A 25062-nucleotide genomic window follows, 5' to 3' on the forward strand; every position below is an offset into this window, starting at 1 on the left:
CAAGAAGGCCGTAGCAGAGAAGGAGAAGGTAGAGGAAGATATCCGCACAGGCACAGTAAGGCGTGGAGAAGCAGAGTAGACATCAAGAACTGTCTCATCTTTGTGCGGAGTCAGCATACGTCTTTCCAGGCGAGGAGGACGGATAGGACAATCTTTCAAGAAGTGTTCGGTACCGGTACAGTACAGGCACAGGTTCTCCATGCGGCGTCGTGTCCTCTCTTGAGGTGTCAAGCGAGACCGGTCAACTTGCATAGCCTCCACGGCGGGAGGCACAGGAACGGATTGCAGAGGACCAGAGGAGAGAGGAGCCGGGGAGAGAAACCGCCTCGTGCGAACAAAGTCCATATCCTGGCGGAGCTCCTGACGCCTTTCGGAAAAACGCATGTCAATGCGGGTGGCAAGATGAATAAGTTCATGCAGGTTAGCAGGAATTTCTCGTGCGGCCAGCACATCTTTAATGTTGCTGGATAGGCCTTTTTTAAAGGTCGCGCAGAGGGCCTCATTATTCCAGGATAATTCGGAGGCAAGAGTACGGAATTGGATGGCGTACTCGCCAACAGAAGAATTACCCTGGACCAGGTTCAGCAGGGCAGTCTCAGCAGAAGAGGCTCGGGCAGGTTCCTCAAAGACACTTCGGATCTCCATGAAGAAGGAGTGTACAGAGGCAGTGACGGGGTCATTGCGGTCCCAGAGCGGTGTGGCCCATGACAGAGCTTTCCCAGACAGAAGGCTGACTACGAAAGCCACCTTAGACCTTTCAGTTGGAAACTGGTCCGACATCATCTCCAAGTGCAGGGAACATTGCGAAAGGAAGCCACGGCAAAACTTAGAGTCCCCATCAAATTTATCCGGCAAGGATAATCGTAAGCCGGAAGCGGCCACTCGCTGCGGAGGAGGTGCAGGAGCTGGCGGAGGAGATTGTTGCTGGAGCTGTGGTAATAGCTGCTGTAGCATCACGGTCAGTTGAGACAGCTGGTGACCTTGTTGCGCTATCTGTTGCGACTGCTGGGCGACCACCGTGGTGAGGTCGGCGACAACTGGCAGTGGGACTTCAGCGGGATCCATGGCCGGATCTACTGTCACGACTCGGCTGGCTGGAGGTGGATCCTCTGTGCCAGAGAGGGATTGGCGTGGACCGTGCTGGTGGACCGGTTCTAAGTTGCTACTGGTATTCACCAGAGCCCGCCGCAAATCGGGATGGTCTTGCAGCGGCGGTAGCAACCAGGTCGTATCCACCAGCAATGGCTCAACCTCTCTGACTGCTGAAGATAGGCGCGGTACAAGGGAGAAGACAAGAGCAAGGTCGGACGTAGCAGAAGGTCAGGGCAGGCAGCAAGGATCGTAGTCAGGGGCAACGGCAGGAGGTCTGGAACACAGGCTAGGAACACACAAGGGAACGCTTTCACTGGCACAATGGCAACAAGATCCGGCGAGGGAGTGCAGGGGAAGTGAGGTATAAGTAGGGAGTGCACAGGTGAGAATACTGATTAGGCCTGCTGCACCAATCAGTGGCGCAGCGGCCCTTTAAATGGCAGAGACCCGGCGCGCGCGCGCCCTAAGGAGCGGGGCCACGCGCGCCGGGACAACACAGACGGGGAACGGGTCAGGTACGGGAGCCGAGATGCGCATCGCGAGCGGGCGCGTCCCGCATCGCGAATCGCATCCCGGCTGGGAGTAATATCGCAGCGCACCCGGTCAGCAGGTCTGACCGGGCGCTGCGAATGAGAGAACGCTGCGAGCGCTCCGGGGAGGAGCGGGGACCCGGAGCGCTCGGCGTAACACTGACAAACTAGAATGGAATTTAGCCTCCATCTGGCAGAAGACTCGTCACTCCCTTCTATATGCCACGACCTGTATGAAGTCGCAAGCGGACAAGAAAAGATGCCCTCCTCCCAAATTCTCTCCTGGGGACAAAGTGTGGTTATCCTCCAAATATATCCACTTTAAGGTACCCTCTTATAAACTGGGTCCACGCCATTTGGGTCCCTAGGAAGTAAAAAAAGGACTTAATCCCATGGCTTATTCCCTCCATCTGCTTTCCTCTCTCCGGATCCCCAATTCCTTCCATGTCTCCCTCTTAAAGCCTGCCATCCACAATCGTTTTTCTCAAAAGGACATCTCGCCTTCCCCAATCTCTGGTACCTCTGATGTTTTTATTGTTAAGGAAATCTTGGACTCCAAGCTGGTCAGAAGAAAACGCTTCTTTCTCATGGATTGGGAAGGATTCATGCCGGAGGAAAGGTCTTTAACAGTTTGCACTCCGGCCACACGCATCGACCGTGAGCGCCTTGTTCCCTTCTCCCCTGCTCCCCTGCTGGACAGGGTTCCGCATGCTAATCCCAATACCGTCACTTACCACATACCCCTGCTGCCTCCTCTGCTGCTTCTCAGTCCCTGCACCTTCCTGCCGGATCTTCAGTGCCCCTAGCCTGAGATTAAATGTTCCATATTGCCTGTTTGCCTTACCCGTGTATCCAGACCTTCCTGCTATGTTATTTGACTCTGCACCTTTGCCGCCTGGCTCGACCTTCTGATACGTTAGACTATGCTACTGCCTTATCCTTTGGTACCTCGCCTTTCCCAGCCGAGCCATGTCGGGGGTAGCGACCTGGGTGTCGCCTGCTGCAGCAAGCCCATCCTGCCTTGCGGTGGGTTCTGGTGAAGACCAGTGGCACCTTAGACTCCGCTCCCCGATACATTCCCAGTCATCAGCCGCACAGGTTAGAGGATCCACATTAAGCTCCGTAACAGGAAGGTCTTGAGGGGTATTTTTGGTATAAAGTCCCTGCCGAAAGAAGTCCAAGGATGGACTGCTGATGAATTGGTTACATGGACATCAGTGCCCAAGTGTTTTTTTTTTGTTTTTGTTTTTTTTTTACGTTTTTATTTTTACATGTTATAAAACAAACATAGCAAAACAACTGTTGGGCAAAGGACACAACGAAAAAAAATAAGTCCACTGATAAGCAATATATAATATCATTCAGGTAAAATGTTCACAAGATATCACATTCACACCATACTTACACCACTGTCCTGGGCACATCAAGATAGAAGATGACAGTCTATTGTTTCAGCAGAATAAAATCACACTGCACAAACTTTTTAGGAAGTTTTTGAGGAACATGACAAGGGAAGCCAATGCTCTTAGGTTGCACAAGTGGGGTTCCCACGAAAAGGATGAGTGTAGTACTTTAAAGGCAGCTGAGGGAAGTGGTACTTTGGGCAAAGTCTATTGTGTTACCACAGATGGCTTTGTTACTTGCTAACCCTGTAGGTCCCCCCCCCCTGAGCCCTTGCACCTTTTGAAAATAGGGGTCTGCACAAGATATGAAGTCCGTGACCACAGGATACTCATGAGCAGGGTGTCTGGAGGGGTATACCTGTGATGATATGTGCAATTGAGACAATCCAGACATGCTGGTAACTTGCAATCAAAGGTAAAGTCCTCAAAATCAAGACAACAAATCCTCCTTATAGAACAGGGTTGCAAAGTTGCACGTTTAAGGATGCATACTTGAAATTTTGGTTACAAATCCCTTTTAGTTACTTTGTAGGCAATTTTTACTACAAGAAAGTCTCTGAATTTTCTTGTAGCACTTTAGTGCTTGTTTTGATGTATGTACAATTCAATTAATTCTCTTCTGCAGAGGGCCTACACAGGTTGGTTATCTGTGGTATGGATACTTAAAAAGACTTTATCCAAGGTTTTAAGGGTGGCACGATTCCCTATCACAGGGTGTAGACCAGTGTTTTTCAAGCACGGTCCTCAAGACCCCCCAACAGGCCATGTTTTTAGGATTTCCTTAGTCTTTCACAAGTAAGATAACTCTGGTGATGCCTGATTCACTGACCATGATTATCTCACCTGTAAAAGACTAAGGAAATCCTGAAAACATCTGTTACGCCTAGCGCTCCGGGTCCCCGCTCCTCCCCGGAGCGCTCACGGCGTCTTTCTCCCTGCAGCGCCCCGGTCAGTCCCGCTGACCGGGAGCGCTGCACTGTCTTGGCCGTTGGGGATGCGATTCGCACAGCGGGACGCGCCCGCTCGCGAATCGCATCCCAGGTCACTTACCCGTCCCGGTCCCCTGCTGTCATGTGCTGGCGCGCGCGGCTCCGCTCTCTAGGGCGCGCGCGCGCCAGCTCTCTGAGACTTAAAGGGCCAGTGCACCAATGATTGGTGCCTGGCCCAATTAGCTTAATTGGCTTCCACCTGCTCCCTGGCTATATCTGATCTCCTCCCATGCACTCCCTTGCCGGATCTTGTTGCCTTGTGCCAGTGAAAGCGTTTAGTGTGTCCAAAGCCTGTGTACCTGAACTTCTGCTACCCATCCTGACTACGAACCTTGCCGCCTGCCCCCGACCTTCTGCTACGTCTGACCTTGCCTCTGCCTAGTCCTTCTGTCCCACGCCTTCTCAGCAGTCAGCGAGGTAGAGCCGTTGCTAGTGGATACGACCTGGTTGCTACTGCCGCAGCAAGACCATCCCGCTTTGCGGCGGGCTCTGGTGAAAACCAGTAGCCTCTTAGAACCGGTCCACTAGCACGGTCCACGCCAATCCCTCGCTGACACAGAGGATCCACTACCTGGAAGCCGAATCGTGACAGTAGATCCGGCCATGGATCCCGCTGAGGTGCCACTGCCAAGTCTCGCTGATCTTCCCACGGTGGTCGCTCAGCAATCGCAGCAGATTGCCCAACAAGGACAGCAGCTGTCGCAGTTGACCGCCATGTTACAGCAACTTCTGCCTCTGCTACAGCAGCAACCATCTCCTCCGCCAGCTCCTGCACCTCCTCCGCAGCGAGTGGCCGCTCCTAACCTCCGCTTGTCCCTGCCGGACAAATTTGATGGGGACTCTAAACTCTGCCGTGGATTTTTGTCTCAGTGTTCCCTGCATATGGAGATGTTGTCGGACTTGTTTCCTTCAGAACGGTCTAAGGTGGCGTTCGTAGTAAGCCTTCTTTCAGGAAAGGCCTTGTCTTGGGCCACACCGCTCTGGGACCGCAATGATCCTGCCACAGCCACAGTCCAGGCCTTCTTCACTGAACTCCGGAGTGTCTTCGAGGAGCCAGCCCGAGCTTCTTCTGCCGAGACTGCCCTGTTGAACCTGGTCCAGGGTAATTCTTCAGTGGGCAAGTACGCCATCCAATTTCGTACTCTTGCTTCCGAGTTATCATGGAATAACGAGGCTCTCTGCGCGACCTTTAAAAAAGGCCTATCCAGTCGCATCAAGGATGTGCTGGCCGCACGAGAGATTCCTGCCAATCTGCAAGAACTCATCCATCTAGCTACCCGCATTGACATGCGTTTTTCTGAGCGACACCAAGAGCTCCGCCAGGAAAAAGACTTAGATCTCTGGGCACCTCTCCCACAGTATCCGTTGCAATCTACGCCTGGGCCTCCCGCCGAGGAGGCCATGCAAGTGGATAAGTCTCGCCTGACCCAGGAAGAGAGGAATCGCCGTAGGGAAGAAAATCTCTGTCTTTACTGTGCCAGTACCGAGCATTTCTTGGTGGATTGCCCTATCCGTCCTCCACGCCTGGGAAACGCACGCACGCACCCAGCTCACGTGGGTGTGGCGTCTCTTGGTTCCAAGTCTGCTCCTCCACGTCTCACGGTACCCGTGCGGATTTCTTCTTCAGCCAACTCCTCCCTCTCAGCCGTGGCCTGCTTGGACTCCGGTGCCTCTGGAAATTTTATTTTGGAGTCGTTTGTTAATAAATTCAGCATCCCGGTGACCCGTCTCGTCAAGCCGCTCTACATTTCCGCGGTCAACGGAGCCAGATTGGACTGCACCGTGCGTTACCGCACAGAGCCCCTCCTCATGTCTGTTGGACCACCGGGGAGATCAGGAACTGGGACTCTGCCTGCCACAGGAAGTGCCTCTCCCCCCCTCCCAGTCCCGTCAGGCAAGCCTCTGTGCCTCCCCATGGCCCCCGTCCTGGTGTCACACTGCCCCGTGCCAGGCCTCGCCCTCTGCCCTCCCTCCCCATTCCCACTCCTGCTGTACTGCCTGCCGTTGAGGAAACCCTCCATTCTTTCCCGGTGTCCTCATCCCAGGGGAGGCAGTTACCGGACAAAGAGAAGGGGAGACCTAAGGGGGGGGGTACTGTTACGCCTAGCGCTCCGGGTCCCCGCTCCTCCCCGGAGCGCTCACGGCGTCTTTCTCCCTGCAGCGCCCCGGTCAGTCCCGCTGACCGGGAGCGCTGCACTGTCTTGGCCGTTGGGGATGCGATTCGCACAGCGGGACGCGCCCGCTCGCGAATCGCATCCCAGGTCACTTACCCGTCCCGGTCCCCTGCTGTCATGTGCTGGCGCGCGCGGCTCCGCTCTCTAGGGCGCGCGCGCGCCAGCTCTCTGAGACTTAAAGGGCCAGTGCACCAATGATTGGTGCCTGGCCCAATTAGCTTAATTGGCTTCCACCTGCTCCCTGGCTATATCTGATCTCCTCCCATGCACTCCCTTGCCGGATCTTGTTGCCTTGTGCCAGTGAAAGCGTTTAGTGTGTCCAAAGCCTGTGTACCTGAACTTCTGCTACCCATCCTGACTACGAACCTTGCCGCCTGCCCCCGACCTTCTGCTACGTCTGACCTTGCCTCTGCCTAGTCCTTCTGTCCCACGCCTTCTCAGCAGTCAGCGAGGTAGAGCCGTTGCTAGTGGATACGACCTGGTTGCTACTGCCGCAGCAAGACCATCCCGCTTTGCGGCGGGCTCTGGTGAAAACCAGTAGCCTCTTAGAACCGGTCCACTAGCACGGTCCACGCCAATCCCTCGCTGACACAGAGGATCCACTACCTGGAAGCCGAATCGTGACAACATCTTTGTGTCTTTGGGACCGTTCTTGAGAAACACTGGTGTAGGCTAAAGACAATCGTGACAAGAGTATTATCAATGATGGCATGAACACACATTATTAAATCTGGATTATAGCCAAAAAAGGGTTAAGTGTTCACAGAAGAGTCATTGCTTAGCTATTCCCTCTTTTGACTAGATGTTTCTCCCTCTCGGAGCAGGAACAGAGATGATTGTTACCTAAGACTGGATACAGCTAAAACTGGTAACTGTCTAGGCCTAGGCCTAGATATCCTTCTCCTGATGTGACCTAGGGGAGGGCGGACAGGCATGTCTGCACTCTAGCCTAAGCTAGACCAGACTGGTTAAAGCTATCTAGGAAGAGAACATGGACTTGGGAGACTCCTTCCTTAAGAACTTCTAGTCATTTCTACATAGAAACCGGCTGAAACTGAGTTATATGACCAAAATTCTATGCATCCTTATATATAAAGTTCACCAGTGGTGGCAGCTAAAGAAGTGAACATTTTAACCCTTGCACATCCATAATACCACTATGGTATGCAATGGTAGAAATGTGATACAAAAACAGCAGATTAAACATATTTAACTCACAATACTGAGATATAAATTCAGATACTTAGAGAGAGAATTCCTGAACCACATGACAACTATACAGTTCAGCAGCCGGGAGATTGTACCAAACACTTCACAAGGAGGACACAATATTAGATGTTAATGTTTTGGCTGGTCTGTGTAACAATAAATAGGTCTACTATACTACTAAACATTCATTTTAACCATCTTAACTTTACCTTTGAAGATAACAAATGGTCAAACTGTGGTGTGAGGTAGAACTTGATTCCAATCCATGCACCATCCAATGTCACACCGCGGATCAACAGCATGACCAGAATTAGATATGGGAATGTTGCTGTAAAATAGACCACCTATATATAAAGAAAAAAACTGTTATGTTTGTCAAAAAATAAAACTTACATCAATGTACATAATTCCATCCTAATGTGAGTTAAGTACATTATGGGGGACAAAGAATAGTTGGGAATAGGCAGAGCATTTTGAAAAGCTAAAGGGGTATTCTGGCCATAGACATCATAGGCATCCGGACATAGACATGATCGCGGGGGGGTCTTAAGGACCCCTGCGATCTCAGTGCAGCACCCGCATTTCTATGCCGGGCTGCTGCTCCAGTCTCGGAAACCTCTGTGTTTCTGAGACTGGAGACGTGACGTCCCCTCATGATGTCACACCACGCCCTCTTCATTCATGCCTATGGGAGGGGCATGACAGCCATCACAACCCCTTCCATAGACATGAATGGAGGGGATGTGGCGTGGCGTGAGGTGACGTCTCCAGTCCGGGAAACACAGAGGTTTCCGTGACTGGAGCAGCAGCCTGGCAATATTTTTCTCTAAGCTGTAGCATTGGAAACCTTTTAAATAAAATAATAATGTCTGTAATGTGAGGATCACCTGACACCCTTCTTGGGAATGCTCTAAATTTTCCATTGCTTATGTGTTCCTTCTCAAAATTAATACATGGAATAAGAATATATTGATTCATAGCATTTACCTTGCCTGATGACTTTACTCCTTTAAGGATGCAGAGATACACAATGGCCCAGGCCAGGAGAAGACACAGACACAGGTTCCATCGAATTGGTCCTGGATCCCCAATTCCAGAGCTCCCTTGTATGTGAAGAACGTAGCGACTTCAGTGGAAGCATTGATGGTAGAAATCACAATATAAAATGGATAGGCAGATATTATTGATAATGTTTGGTTACTTTGACAACTCTCCTACACCCAACATTATCAGATATATCTTGTTCTAGTTCTTTGTTTGGTTTCCAAAAACAATAAACAGTAAAGACCATTTTAGATCCCCCCACACTCACCTCCAGTACTCTTCACTGGGGCTGACAGTGGTGCTGATGTTGATTGGCATCGCAGAGTTGCTGGAACGTATTAGATGGTGGTCCAGACATAGCTCAGTATTCCACCAGTTGCCACAATGTTCCCAGGGTAAACTGCTGGTCAGGGAGGCGAAGAGGTAGAACAACACGTAGGCTATTATCATGTTGTAGTAGATGGCTACCAGGGCAACAATTAGCAGCATGCCCATGCCAACGCCTAGTAGAGACAAAGAGAGTTACAACTTTTGCAGCACTAAAATACCATAGCACTGTCTGAGTTCTTTGCTTCAGTGTCATAATGTTTGTTGGTGGCACTCATAACAATGATTGAGGGAAAATTGAAAGCCCACTAGCCCATAAGAGACACTTCTAGAACAAGAGCAGAGATGTTTACAATGCACAATAGATCACACTTACCTTTGAAAAGTGGACTTATTTTCCACACAGCAAGGGGGCCCAGGCTGGAAAATTGTCCGAGGGACAATTCCATAAAGAAGAGTGGAATTCCACAAATGCCCAACATGATGAAGTATGGAATAAGGAATGCCCCTGAAATACATAAAATATGTAACAGTGGATGTTCAACAACTCTGATAAATTTTGAAGATTTTTGGGTAGGATATTAAGTAGTAGCAAAATTACTTTGGGTTTGTCTCTTCCAAGAGGATGTGCTGTTTATCTCCAAAGAACTAACTTCTGGCCTTGAATATTTCTGGCCTAACGTTCCGATACACTAGCCACACTCATATGTGGAAATTCCTGTTAACTTTCTTCTATCTCTCTTCTGCCCACTAAAGCACTGATGTTTTGTTACTTGGCAGTCCTGACCACTAAAGCCCCTCTAACAAATTGTGGCTCTGGTCTACATCTCAGCATCCTTCCCTTAAAGCTCTTATTCTCTGGACTTGTGCAACTAATTGTGCAATCATTGTTCCGTAAACAGGGTTGTATTCAGGGGTAAAGTCCTGGGGAAAAAGTGTGGGAACTCACCCATGATTTCCTCTCAATGGCAGATCTTGCAGGTTTCCTGCTAATGGGAACAGTGTTCCTGCTCTGGAAAAAGTGCAGAAACTGCAGGATTTAAGCCCTTGTTGTATTGTGAGCTCATTTGGCTGTTTTTGGCTTCCTAACCACCTCAGCAAACCATAAGCAGGACAAAGGCGCTCAGGGAGCCCTTGATTTTGAGATAGGCGAAAGTTCAAAACATTGGTCCTGTATGACCTGTGGATATGCCATAATAGTCTCCAATAGTTGGAAATACCCCTTTATTAAAGGGGTTATACAGGAAAAAAATACTTTATTTTTTTTAAATAAATATATATATATATATATATATATATATATATATATATATATATATATATCAAGTGGCTCCAGAAAGTTAAACAGATTTGTAAATTACTTCTATAAAAAAATCTTAATCCTTTCAATACTAATGAGCTGCTGAAGTTGAGTTGTTCTTTTCTGTCTAAGTGCTCTCTGATGACACATGTCTCGGGAATTGTCCAGAGTAGAAGCTAATCCCCATAGCAAACCTCTTCTACTCTGTGCAGTTCCCGAGACAAGCAGAGATGTCAGCAGAGAGCACTTTTGCCAGACAGAAAAAAACAACTCTACTTCAGCAGCTGATAATTATTGGAAGGGTTAAGATTCTTTAATAAAAGTAATTTACAAATCTGTTTAACTTTCTAGAGCCAGGTGATATGAAAAAAAGATTTTTCCTGGAATACACCTTTAAAGGGGCAATTCTTTACACTATCCTGTGCATGCTTTTCATCTCTATACAATTTGTACATGGTAAATTAAAGGAGCGCATGTTACTAAATCATCAGAAAAATCTGTGAGGTCAATCAATAAATCCCTGTAGTCGAGATGCCCCCACCTCATGAGATCATTGGTTAATCCCATGAATATTGGCAGGTTTGCCTTTTGACTTTTCTCTTTCATGTTTTTTACCTTACAAGTCTGAACATTTGTCCGAGTTTAGTTTTATCTAAATATATACAATGGTCCCTCAAGTTACAATATTAATTGGTTCTGGGACGACCATTGTATGTTGAAACCATTGTATGTTGAGACTCTAACTCTATGGAAACCTGGTAATTGGTTCTGAAGCCACCAAAATGTCATCAAAAAATAGGAAAAAGTGAGGATTAAAGAAAAATAAGTTGATAACTAATATAGATAAAGCAAATCCTTATATAAAAGTAATAAAGATCTGCTGGGAGCTGTAAATCACTACCTATGTCAGTGTTTCCCAAGCAGGGAGCTTCCAGCTGTTGCAAAATTACAACTCCCAGCATGCCCGAACAGCCAGTTGGGGGCACCCTGCTTGGGAAACACTGGTCTATGTAGAGGACAGGAGCTTCTTCGGGGTTCTGTACAGTACACGCAATGTCCTAAAAAAGTAACATGGAGTCGCCCTCACCTGGTGTCCAAAGGAGCAGGTAACCCTGGTACAGGTAAAGAGTACAGAACATGTAATACCTCCCTGTACTGTAGAGGGCGCTACCAGACACCAGTCAGTGCATGCACTTCAGTAATACAGGGGTTTTACCAGTGAATGCCTATTCTGATTGGTCAGATCTTCCAGCCATTGACAGGTATCGCAGATCTGGACTGTCCGTAGCATTGTATGTTGAGTCTGGTTTCAACTTACAATGGTCCAGAAAAGATCATTGTATGTTGAAACTATTGTATGTTGAGGCCATTGTAAGTTGAGGGATCACTGTATAATCAGACTTTTAGGGCTGTAAAGATGTTCGTGTAATTTTTTTTATTTATTTATTTATTTATTTTTTTAAAGACTTACGTTTCCATATGGCTGCTGATAGCATCCTTGTATACTTAGTTGTGGGTGGAGATGCTATTCGTGTCATCACACTTTGTTACTAAATTTAGAGAAACTCCTACAACTGTGAAAGAGGCCGTGCTGGCGATTGTACAGTAAGAAAAAGAGAGGCAATAATGTATCACACAGATTCACTGTGAGCGTTTGTTCCCAACAAAGCCTCAATGTGCATTTCTCAGCAGATTTCCTCTATACCTTGTCTCTTTTTTTATAGAACCTTAGGAGAAAGCTGGTCTGAAGGGAAAGGTTACGACAAATCCAAAGGTTTCTATTAGGGTTGAGCGAACTGAATCTGACAAATCCAAATTCGTTACGAATTTCAGTAAAAATTTGATTTGTAACGAATGCCGCGATTCAATCACGCAAATCGCTTCATTAAACTCCATTTAGTGCGGTCCAGGCTCCAATGGCCGGGGATCTAAAATGGTGGATCCACATGTGAGGAGATGGGGCCAGGAATCCTGGGAAGGTAGGAACAAGCAGCATGCAGCCTATCAGCAGCCAGACACCCCTGTGATATCTCAGCCCTATATAATCGGCAGCCATCTTGCGGTCAGTCACATCATTGTTTTATTACAGAGAGAGAGAGGGACAGACAGCAGTGTGTGTTGCACAGAAAAGCTTTTTTACCGCAGCTATTCACCTCCCAGTCACATCAGCGTTCTATTGCAGAGAGAGAGGGACAGAGAACAGTGTGTTGCACAGAAAAGCTTTTTTTTTACAGCAGCGATTCACCTCAAGCCCAAATCCAGCCTAGAAGCACTGATAGGGAAGGGAGTGAGATGAGAGAGAAAGTACAACTTTGGGTGTAGTACAGCCAGTAAGGGTGGGCGTTTTGGCCTCTATTAAGTGTAACCTGTGCGTACATCTAAGTGGTGTACCATTTTGTTCCTGTTAAATTCTTATGGGCCTAGATACTGTGACAGGCCAGGCAAAAGTACACACCTGCTTGTGTTGTAGACAAATACTGTTTTAAGTGTAGTGGAGTGTATTGTACTCCCCTCATATACACACTAAGTATGTCAGGCAGAGAAGTGCCAGGATGTGCACAGAGGAGTGGCAGAGGCCTAAATTCATCAGGCAGAGGTCACAGCAGACTAGCGGTGAGTGGCAGCAGGAGTTGCAGAGAGAGGCCTGAGCTCCCGGCATCGCCTAGCGGTCGTGTCTCGAACACCAACCCATCTGTCATCATCGATTGTTTAACGCGGTTATCCACTTCATCACAAGGGACATCTGACACCCCCAGTCAACAGTCGGGGGGTTCCTCAGACACAACCCTCAGTTGGCATGGCCCGGGAGCAGTCCCTGTCATCCCATTGCCTCTGTTCTATGCTCTCCTAGAGAAGTATCTTATGCTGTGGGTTCAGCTCCACTATTTAGTGAGGATGATATACTAGAGGACAGTCAGCAGCTACTGCCCAGCCAAGAAGTGGAGGAGACATTTGCCGCTTCCTCCGCTAGGCGGGAAAGTAGTGTTGAGGAGAGTGGCATGAGTGGTGGTGTTGCGAGCGTTCAGGCTCCTGAAACAGACACTGTTGAGGAACCTGAGGAGGACATCAGTGACGTGCAGACACAGCTTGATGATGATGAAGCCGATCGCACTTGGGAGCCGGGTGCAGAAGGGACTTCATCCTCATCAGGAGAAGAAGTTGCAGGTTTCCATGAGGTGGCAGCAGCTGAGCCAGCAAGGCTTTAGCGTGGTTGGCAGTCAGCATGGTGGCAGAAGTGGAAAGTCTGGAGCCAAACGTGCCCGGTGCCCACCTTCTTCGCGGCAGCCTACCTTCCCAGGAGGTAGTGGAACAGGAGTTCCTGGAGTCGGCGGCAGTAGCAGTCAATCAGTGCGGACTGTTGATGGGAATGTCAGCTACTGCCAGTGGTGTGTAGTGTTGCTCGCGAATATTCGCAATTCGAATATTATTCGCAAATATCGCATATTCGCGAATTCGCGAATTTCGCGAATATAGCGCTGTATATTCGTAATTACGAATATTCGTTTTTTTGTTTTTTTTTTTCTTCACAGTACACATCACAGTGATCACCCCTCTCTGCTTCCAGCTTGTGTGGTGTAAAGAAGGCTCTAATACTACTGTGTGAGACTGGCGCGCGAAAATTCGCATATGCGAAAATACGCATATGTTAATTTTCGCATGCGCGTATTTTCGCACACGCGAAAATAAAACGAGAATATAACGAATATGCGAATATTCGCGAATATATGACGAATATTCGTCCATATATTCGCGAATATTCGCGAATTCGAATATGGCCTATGCCGCTCAACACTAGTGGTGTGGCAGTTTTCATCAATCATCCAGAGGATGTTAACCATGCCACATGCAAGATGTGTAGGCAGGTGGTGGTCCAGCCTGCTGCATCACCCAGTGGCACGCCTCTCCCTGTTTCAGCCAGCCAATGCTCCACCACCTCAGCCGAAGGGAGCTGTGTGTCATACCCATCTTCTGTCGCTCCAGATGCTCCTGCTCTTCCTACTTCGAGTCAGCCATTCCGCCAGCAATCCATCGGCGAAGCCTTGTCCAAGAGACCTCAGATGCTGCAGAAGCTGAATGTGCTCCTGTCAAAGTTGGTGGTTCTGCAGTCCCTCCCTTTTCAAGTGGTGGACTCTGCACCTTTCAGAGAACTGATGGCACGTGCCAAGCCGAGGTGGAGAGTCCCAAGCCCTAATTTCTTTGCAAAAAAGGCAGTAACAGCCCAGCACAATTTTGTGGAACAGAAGGTGGGCCAGTCCTTGAGCCTGTCGGTGTGTACCAAAGTGCACGGCAGCGTCGGCATGTGGAGCTATAACTATGGTCAGGGACAATACATGTCCTTTACGGCCCACTGGGTGAATGTGGTTCCTGCACAGCCACAACAGCAACTTGGACAGGTCACGCCGCTTCCGCCTCTATGCTCTCAGGCCGTTGGTCCTGTGACAGTGTGCGACTCCACCTCCTCATCCTCCACCATGTCCTCAGCCTCCACTGCACGGACAAGTCTCAGTGCACTTCCAGCATACCATGTGTGCAGAGAACGGTGGTGTCACACTGTTCTTCACATGGTTTGCTTTGGCGAACAGAGTCACACAGGGGGGGGGGGGGACTGCTAAAAGTCATTCATCAAGAAATTGAATCATGGCTTACTCCACGAAAACTAGAAATGGGAACCATGGTGACTGACAATGGGAAGAACATCTTGTCTGCGCTGCAACAAGGAAGCCTGAGGCATGTGCCCTGCATGGCACGCGTGTTCAATCTGGTTGTAAAGCGGTTCCTGAAGTGTTCCCCCATCGGCAAGACATCCTAGCAATGGGAAGGAAACTTTGCATGCACTTCAGCCACTCGTACACCGCAAAGCACACCCTCCTTGAGCTGCAGCGTCAGAACGGTATGCCCCAACAGTCTGATTTGCGACGTTTCCACACGTTGGAATTCCACCCTCCATACTGTATGTTGGACTATACAAACAGAGAAAATCCATCACCGATTTCTTGATGATCCAAGCGGATAGGGGGACTCCCCTGGGTAACTTTAATGTCAACCAGTGGCAGCTCATACGTGACACCTGCCATTTGCTCAGGCCCTTTGAGAAAGCCACATTATTAGTCAGTCGCCAGGATTATGGGATGAATGACATCATTCCACTGCTTCATTGACTACAACACGTGTTGGAAACGATGGCTGGTCAGGGCACTAGTGAAGTGGCACCTACATCTCATGTGGGGGCTGAACTGGAGGAGGAGGAGGGGGAGGGGCACAGTGGAGCACAGTTTAGGTTTTGTGGGATGGGATTTTTTTCTAGTCATCTGACAGGATTGCAGGAGCAGCCAGAAGAGCTAGAGGGTTATGAGGAAGGTGAGACAGAGGACCCAGACACACCGTGGCAGTATGCAGTGGAGGTGGAGGCAGGGAGTCCCTCTGAGTCACTTGCACAAATGGCACAATGCATGGTCACTTGCTTGCGTAGTGACCGCCAAATTGTCTCCATTCGGCAGCGGGATGACTTCTGGCTCTCTACCTTATTGGACCCTCGCTACCGGAACGAAATGAGGGACTTTTTTACACCCACTGAGAGGGAGGACAAACTGACCTACTACAGAGACATCCTACGTAGTCAGTTGGCTGATGCCTATCTGCGCCATTGTCCCTCCTCTCGCAGGTCTGACTCGGGGGGCCCTCTGCTCTCACCTTACACTGCCATGGCTGCTGTGGAGGGGTGGGGTGGCAGAAGCAGTACCAGCTCCATAAGCAGCAGCCTGAGTCTACAGTCGCTGATGAGTAGCTTTCTTCACTTGCATAGTGAAGCAACTCATCAGCAGCAGGTAGACCTGGAGCAGGTGGTGGCATACCTTGACTTGATCATGCCAACACACCTTGAAGATCCACCGGACTTCTGGGCAGCCAAACTTGATTTGTTGCCGCAACTAGCAGAGTTTGCCCTGGAAAACTGTCAGAGCGGGTGCTTAGTGCGGCGGGGTCCATAGTCACCCCAAGGAGAACTCATCTGTCCACAAAAAATGTGGAAGACTGACCTTTGTGAAGATGATTCAGACATGGACCAGCCAGGATTTCCACCCACCAATGCCTGGTGCGTCAGAGTATATTGACCATGGTGCCACACCAATAGTGTTGCTCACGAATATTCGCAATTCGAATATTACTCGTGAATATCGCATATTCGCGAATTCGCGAATTTCGCTGATATAGCGCTATATATTCGTAATTACGAATATTCGCTTTTTTTTTGTTTTTTTTCACAGTACACATCACAGTGATCACCCCTCTCTGCTTCCAGCTTGTGTGGTGTAAAGAAGGCTCTAATACTACTGTGTGAGACTGGCGTGCGAAAATTCGCATATACGAAAATTAACGTATGCGAATTTTCGCATATGTTAATTTTCGCATATGCGAATATTCATATATATTAATTTTCGCATACGCGAAATTTTGCATATGCGAAAATAAAACAAGAATCTAACGAATATGCGAATATTCGCGAATATATGACGAATATTCATCCATATATTCGCGAATATTCGCGAGTTCGAATATGGCCTATGCCGCTCAACACTACACACCAACACTTCACAAATATGGATAGTGCAAAACATATTTAAGGTGCTGCTCCCCAGTTACAGACATTCCTCCGCATCAGATCACAAATAAGTATTGATGATATACATTAGCAAAAATTTTACTTTTCTTAGGATAAAATATGTATACCCAAATTAGTTTTTAACCTCTTAAGGACCAGGCCATTTTACACCTTAGGACCAGAGCGTTTTTTGCACATCTGACCACCGTCACTTTAAGCATTAATAACTCTAAGATGCTTTTACCGAATATTCTGATTCTGAAATTGTTTTTTCGTGACATATTCTACTTTATTTTGGTGGTAAATTTTCGGCGTTATTTGCATCCTTTTTTTGTGAAAAATTCAAAAATTTCATGAAAATTTAGAAAATTTAGCATTTTTCTAACTTTGAAGCTCTCAGCTTGTAAGGAAAATGGATATTCCAAATAAATTTTATTTTTATTCACAAATACAATATGTCCACTTTATGTTGGCATCATAAAATGGACATATTTTTACTTTTTGAAAAAATGAGAGGGCTTCAAAGTAGAGCAGCAATTTTCAAAAATTTCATGAAAATTGCAAAATCTGAAGGGACAAATGTTACAGAACTACAACTCCCAGCATGCCTGGGCAGTCTAGGTATGCTGAGAGTTGTAGTTTGGCAACATCTGGAGGGCTACAGTTTGGGCACCACTGTAACAGTGGTCCCCAAACTGTGACCCTCCAGATGTTGCAAAACTACAACTCCCAGCATGCCCAGACAGCCTTTGGCTCCTAGTGATTGCCACAGTAAAAATCACTTTACTTTCAGTTTCATTTCTCCCCCCCACCGTCGATTCCCTACCTGAGCCGGGATCTCCAGTGAATATCTGCGATGATTGCCGGGCCCCACGAGTCTTCTCCTCCAGGTACCGGCCTCCATGTTCTCCCCCCGTTCTGCCTGACATCCAGGGGTGGGCAGAACGGGGGGTTTCCATGGCAACCCACCGTCCTGCTCTGCCATTGGTTAGAATCAGTTCTGACCAATGGCAGGGGATGGGAGGAGATCGCAGCATTGGAACCTCACTCCTATCCTGCAGAATGTTGGGGCCTGTCACTCACAGGTCCGAGCATCCCTATTTTCCGGGTGATCGGGTCATCCCTGAGAGGAAAGTCTCCAGAGACTACAGAGAGCCCCCTGAGAGGAAAGTCTCCAGAGACTACAGAGAGGCCCCTGAGAGGAAAGTCTCCAGAGACTACAGAGAGACCCCTGAGAGGAAAGTCTCCAGAGACTACAGAGAGGCACCTGAGAGGAAAGTCTTCAGATACTACAGAGAGGCCCCTGAGAGGAAAGTCTCCAGAGACTACAGAGAGGCCCCTGAGAGGAAAGTCTCCAGAGACTACAGAGAGACTCCTGAGAGGAAAGTCTTCAGATACTACAGAGAAGCCCCTGAGAGGAAAGTCTCCAGAGACTACAGAGAGGCCCCTGAGAGGAAAGTCTCCAGAGACTACAGAGAGGCCCCTGAGAGGAAAGTCTCCAGAGATTACTGAGTGAACCCTGAGAGGAAAGTCTCTAGAGACTACAGAGAGACCCCTGAGAGGGAAGTCTCTAGAGACTACAGAGAGACCCCTGAGAGGACCCCTAAGAAAACAGAGAGAGGCCCCTTTCATACTGCTGTTAGTGCATGGCAGTGTGACGACCATTGGGAGAGCCGGGCAGAATAACGGAAGAAAAATTACAGCATGTGCTGTCTTTTTCTCCCGTTATTAATAACGGGTCCTGGAAGCCCCCATAATAGCAAATGGGAGCTGCCTGGACCCGTTGTTTGCCGTTGCTCCACATTATGAGAACAGCTGTTAAAGTCAGGAAAAAAAAGAGACTTTGACGGCCATTCTTAACGGGGAGCAACAGCAGTGTCAAAATAATCCAGGAAAGTAATCCAGGAATCCAGCAGAAACATTTGCTGTGGAAATCCCGATTCCGACCTCCTTGAAAGAATTGACATGTCAATTGGTGTCTATGGAGATGGTACATTTCCGAGTGGTCCTATGGATGGACATATCACAAAATTTCTGCTGTGTGAACCTCCTGAATTCTGTGCTGAAATTACGCACAAAATTCCACTCTCTTTCACACCCATTTTTGCTCGGTTCCACATAAACTAATACTTGAGCGGATATGCTGATAATAAAAAAAATTCCTGATTGGCATTTCCTTAGTGTAAACATTCCCTTACACAGCCATTTCCACCACAGCCACCAGCCAACTTTTCATGCCTTAAGAATTGCAATTGTGAATTGTAAATATTTTTCCCTTTTAACTGCTGTGTCATTCCTGGATGCGGTGGTTATAGCCAGAGACACCCTTTCCTTGCCAAGGGTACATTCCTTTCCCTGCTTGGTCATGTTAGGCTGGGTTTACCTATGACAGGCATCTGGCATAGGTGAACTCAGCCTAGATCTCAACACAACTGATGCCATAACTCATGACAACATGCATCAGTTGTCATCAGTTGTATAGCAAGCTATGTTCACCTGTACGATGCCCTCCGGCATGTCCAACCATCTGGCATCAAAATTGAGATGCTGGATGATTGTGATCTGTCTCATTCAAATGAATGGGATGAGTTCTATCATCAGTTTCCCTCTGAAGCACACCGGAGGGAAACTATGCCGGATGGCGGACAGATGTAAACCCAGCCTTACACATGCAAGGTTGCATAACCAGTGAGGCTGGGTTCACATATGTCCGTCATCCGTCATAGGTGAACTCAGCCTAAATCTTGACGCAACTGATGCCACAACTGATGACAACTTGTCCTCAGTTGTATGGCATACGGCGTCCATTGTTTCTGGGCAACCGACAGGGGAATGCAACAAGCTGCGTTCCCCTGTCTGGTGCCCTCCGGCATGTCCAACCATCCGGCGTCAAAATCGAGACGCTGGATGATTGTGAACTGTCCCATTCAAATGGATGGGATCAGTTCTAGCATCAGTTTCCCTCCGATGCATGCCGGAGGGAAACTTTGCCGGACGACTGATATATGTGAACCCAGCCTCACTGGTTATTGTCTCTGCAAACATGGTAGCTAACATTATTCTGATCATCCCTCTTTTCTACACTCTCCGTTTAATACAGTGGTCACACATTGCAAAGAATGCCCAACTAAAACAGAGCAGAGGCTGCTGTGATCTCACTACTACAAATTGATTCTTGATACCAGCAAGGAGGAAGTAAAGGGCTGAGGTAATTGAAGCCTGCTAAATCCCATGTTCAAATGACTGATGCACAGCATAGATCACTCAGGCTATGTCAGGCTATGTTCACATGGGAGAATGTCCACACGGAAAGTTTCCCCCTGACAGCAGAGCACAATTATTTTTTTTTATCTTTAAAGGGGTATTCAAGGAAAAACTTTTTTTTTTTTTTTTTATATACCGTATTTATTGGGGTATACCACGCACCGGCCTATAACATGCACCCTCATTTTACCAATGATATTTGGGTAAAAAAAGTTTTTTACCCAATTATCCATGGTAAAATGAGGGTGCGTGTGCGCGTGTATACCTCGATACACCCCCAGGAAAGACAGGGGAAGAGAGGCCATCGCTGCCCGCTTCTCTAACCCTGCCTTTTCTGGGGTCTAGAGCCCTGCTGCCGGCCCTTCTCTCCCCCTGGTTATCGGCGACAGCCAGGGGGAGAGAAGGGGCAGCGGCACCCATTGCCGGCGCCGCTGCCCCGTTGCCTCCCCCCATCCCCGGTGGCATAATTACCTGTTGCCCGGGTCGGGTCCGCGCTGCTGCAGGCCTCCGGCGTGCGTCCCCTTCGTCGTTGCTATGCACGGCGCGGCGCATGACGTCATGCGCCGCGCCGTGCAGCGCATAGCAACAAGGCAGGGGACGCACGCCGGAGGCCTGCAGCAGCGCGGACCCGACCCCGGCAACAGGTAATTATGCCACCGGGGATGGGGGGGAGGCAACGGGGCAGCGGCGCCGGCAATGGGTGCCGCTGCCCCTTCTCTCCCCCTGGCTGTCGGCGCCGCTTCTCTCCCCCTGGCTATCGGCGCCGGCAATGGGGCGCCGGCACCGATAGTCAGGGGGACAGAACGGGCAGCGGCGCCGATAGCCAGGGGGAGAGAAGGGCCGGCAGCAGGGCTCTAGACCCCAGGAAAGGCAGGGGGAGAGAAGCGGGCAGCGACGGCCTCTCTCCCCCTGCCTGTCCTGGGGGTGTATCGGAGTATAACACATACATAGACTTTAGGCTAAAAATTTTAGCCTAAAAAGTGCGTGTTATACGCCGATAAATACGGTATATCAACTGGCTCCAGAAAGTTAAACATATTTGTAAATTACTTCTATTAAAAAATCTTTATCCTTCCAATAATTATCAGCTGCTGAAGTTGAGTTGTTCTTTTCTGTCTGGCAACAGTGCTCTCTGCTGTCATCTCTGCTTGTCTTGGGAACTGCATAGAGTAGAAGAGGTTTGCTATGAGGATTTGCTTCTACTCTGTACAGTTCCCGAGACACGTGTCGTCAGAGAGCACTTAGACAGAAAAGAACAACTCAACTTCAGTAGCTCATAAGTACTGAAAGGATTAAGATTTTTTAATAGAAGTAATTTACAAATCTGTTTAACTTTCTGAAGCAAATTGATATATATATATATATATATATATATATATATATATATATATTTATAAGTTTATGGTATATTTATATATATATATATATATATATATATATATATAAATATATATATATATATATATATATATATATATATATATATATATATATATAAAGTTTTTCCTGGATAACCACTTTAATTAGTTTAATTGACATTTTTAACCAATTTGCCCAGTATGCTTTTGACCCTTAATGCCCAATTCACTTTTTAATTGTTTTCCATTGTCAGCTTTCAAGCAGTGTGTTTTTTTTTCTAAATTATTGACCTAGCCAGATCGTTTTTTTCCCCCCTTTTTTAATAAGCCATTCAGCCTACAATTAAAATATTATTATAGCTTTTAATGACCCACATAAGAACATTAAAGGCGATCATCAAATTACTGGTATATTGCAATGTACTACTGCTGTAGTGCAATTCATTGTGCCTGTCAGTGTAACTCTGACAAACTGTATACTTGGCCTGGACAGGTACTCACTTACCCATGGCAGGTCTTGGGGCCCTTATAAGGCCCCTGGCTCCCATTCAAACCCATCGTGGAAAATTTGTCTCAATAAATCTTTTAAAAAGTCTTGATATGCCCTCTGGTGTCTTCCTGGAGTCTCCACGCCAAGGGCCTCCATGTTTCCTCTATCCCAGAGTCAAAAACTGTAAAAGGTATGTGATCAATTAACCAACACCCCCCTTAGAAATCTATATATAACACTAAATAGCATTTTTATTATTTACCAAATGTCCTCTTTGAGGGGGGAAGTGTTTCTCCTTGTGGAGACTGCTAGCTGACGTAGGGTTTCTTGTAGACCACACAATGCGTCATTGATTCACAGGGTAGCTAACTATAATACGTGGCACCAGGGAGACAGCTTTCTTCCGTCTGGAGGAGAGCTCATTTGCATCCCTATTATAGGACATGAGGGGGTGGTGCATGACTCATAGTGGTTGTCTTCATCAGATAGCCCCTTTTAATAAAGATGCTGCTGATTGCTATCAAATGTATCATTGAAATAGTTTTTGCCATTTTATTTGTGTCATTCTTCATGAAGAACCGGTTCAATCAGACACAAGAAGACAACGTGGTGTCTCTTACAGAAGGTAAGACTTATGGTTGTTCATTTTAGGTACATGGAATTCTGTCCCATGAAGCAATGTTGGTAAAACCAGATGTATTCCACATACATTTATATAAAGGAGTCAAGTGTGCAATGAATTCCAGCTCACCCTCTGTAGCCTCACAACGTCCCGGACTGGAATTGACCAATTCCGTGGATATGAAGAAAAGTGAGAAAGTCCAACGCTGTTTAGTCGGTTAAATATTGAGGAGTTTATTTGAAACAAAACATGTAGGTACAGGTAAGTGACACGTTTCGGCTGTCAGTACACAGCCTTAGTCATACCAAATGTGCTGTTTTCATGTAAATACTGTATGACAGATCCCTGTACAGTTCTTGTCCCCTGGATCTGATCACTTCCAGTTTTCCTTTCTGAACTGTGATCCTGCTGTTGCCAGGCAACAGAGTACACACTTTTCCACAATCCCTATTGCTTACATGCACCGTGGAGACTATGGCTGGGTTCACACTATGGAATTTAAGACAGGAATTCCGCTTCAGAATTTCACTTGGAAATTCCACTGTCTGAAGGTAAATTGCCGGTGAATGGGGTTTCCGTTAACCCATTTACACTGCGGATTTCAGGCTGGAATTTCTGTCAGAAAATACACATAAAAAAATGCTGCCAGAATATTGACCTGTTCAATGTTCTGGTGGAATCTGTGCTGCAGACATTACGGTCTATCGGGACAGTAATGTCTGTGCGGGTGCTGGCCACACTCGGAATCTTCGGTCAGAATTCTTCCGGATGCGGATTCTGTCGTGTTAACCCGGCCTTATTGCCATTACCTTCAGAAGATTGCAATTAAACTGAGCATGTGTGACCACCTTAGTGGGTCATCAGTGGGTTGTAAGCAAGGGCAACAATTATCACAACAAAGCAGGCACATGGGGAATTAGCAACATTATATATCTCTAACAGGACATTTTCAGTAATGTTTGTACATTTTAAATATGTGTAATTTCACATAATGGATCAGTTTAGACCTTTTTTTTTAATGCTATGACTACCTGACCAATGTTAAAAAGGAGCCAGTTGTAAATGATGTCCGGTCATGTTATGCAAGAATGTACCAGGTCTTCCAGAATGGGTATCAACTTCATAGGGCAGCTGTCCATTCTAGCACATACAGAGAGGCCTGAGAAATGTGATGTCCATATATCCTAATAGGGAATATGGACGGGGTTATAATAGTGAGAAAACTGCTTTAAAGGGGTATTCCTGGCAAAAACATTTTATCCCCTATCCAAAGGATAGGGGATAAGATGTCTGATCGCGCGGGGCCCGCTGCTGAGAACCCCCCGCGATCTCCCTGCAGCACCCGCATTCTATGCGGGTGATGAATCTCCTGTTTCGGAAACCTCCGGCGTTGCGCCCCCTCCCATAGACATGAACGGAGGGGGCTTGGCGTGACGTCACTTCCCCAGTCCCGGAAACCTGGAGGTTTCTGAAACTGGAGATTCAGCACCCGGATAGAATGCGGGTGCTGCAGGGAGAACGCGGGGGCTCTCAGCAGCGGGCCCCCCATGATCAGACATCTTATCCCCTATCCTTTGGATAGGGGATAAAATGTTTTTGCCCGGAATACCCCTTTAATACAGAGAACGCAGATTGCTACAGTACAATCATCCAACATACTGAGAATTTCTTAATGCTTGATAAAAGAAAAAAAGGAAATACCTCCTCCATTTGTATATGCTCTATATGGGAATCTCCAGACATTGCCCAGACCGACACAGTATCCAATGCAAGACAGCAGAAAATCTAACTTTCCTGTCCAATTTCCTCGGTCCTCTGGGTATTCCATCTCCATCTCTGTTTCATCGCGGTCACTGGGGCTCATCAGAAGATCTGGAGTGACGGGCTAGGGATAAAAAAAATTTAACAAAATTCATAAAAGATTGGACAAATATAGAGAATTCAACAAACTAAAAGCTCATGCACATAACCAGATGTAATACGGCACCCAGAGATATCTATGGAGCCATTCTGTCACTCCATCTACCTTCAATGTAGTTGAAAGCTCCATACGCTGCTTCAAGTGCCCAGGGGGTGGGGAACTTTGATCTTAGGTGTCCAGAGCTATCTGTATTGAGAGCATTCATAGCTTCTCCTCTCAGCTATGACTGGCGGATGCTTGAGTTCAGGGCCGGCTCTACCCATATGCAAAATAGGTAGCCGCCTAAGTGCTCTCTTGATAGGGGCGCCTCTCTGCCTGCAGCAATAAAGTAAGCCAACATCTGAAGCAACCCCCCTTCGAGCAAAACCCTGTCACCCCAGTAGTAAGGTGATTACACGAGGGGGGGGGGGTTACAGTGTGTCCCCCCAGTAGTAAGGAGTTTACATTTGAAGGAGGTTTGTTATAGTATGTCACCCCAATAGTAAGGTAATTACATGAGGAGGAGGTTTGATACAGTGTGTAACCCCAGTAGTAGGGTGGGGCGTGTCAAAGGGTGGAGCCACTTGGCAGAAAAATTTGTTTTTACCTATGGTGGCAAAAATCCTTGCACCAGGCATGCTTGCGTTGAGTCTTAGAGTCTTAGGTGAGAGGAAGGCCAAGAAGGATCAATAGATTAAGATGGTAGGTGATAGGGGGTAGGTGAGATTTCCCTAATAGGGTGTATGACTGGGTTACTTTTTA

The 25062-nt window shown here is 47.5% G+C and overlaps 1 protein-coding gene across 1 annotated transcript in view; it reads right to left on the bottom strand.

Moving 5' to 3' along the window:
* Positions 1 to 25062, bottom strand: part of SLC6A7 (solute carrier family 6 member 7) — a 145321-nt gene that overhangs the window by 76782 nt on the left and 43477 nt on the right. Inside the window, exons 2-6 of the mRNA XM_056516947.1 lie at positions 24102 to 24285; positions 9145 to 9276; positions 8710 to 8944; positions 8385 to 8523; positions 7607 to 7741 (exon numbers count right to left, since the gene is read on the bottom strand). Of these exons, the coding sequence (XP_056372922.1) occupies positions 7607 to 7741; positions 8385 to 8523; positions 8710 to 8944; positions 9145 to 9276; positions 24102 to 24285 (825 nt within the window). The remainder of the gene's footprint in view (positions 1 to 7606; positions 7742 to 8384; positions 8524 to 8709; positions 8945 to 9144; positions 9277 to 24101; positions 24286 to 25062) is intronic.

The sequence above is a fragment of the Hyla sarda genome, chromosome 4 (genome assembly GCF_029499605.1).
Source record: "Hyla sarda isolate aHylSar1 chromosome 4, aHylSar1.hap1, whole genome shotgun sequence".
In the NCBI taxonomy this organism is placed as follows: Eukaryota; Metazoa; Chordata; class Amphibia; order Anura; family Hylidae; genus Hyla; species Hyla sarda.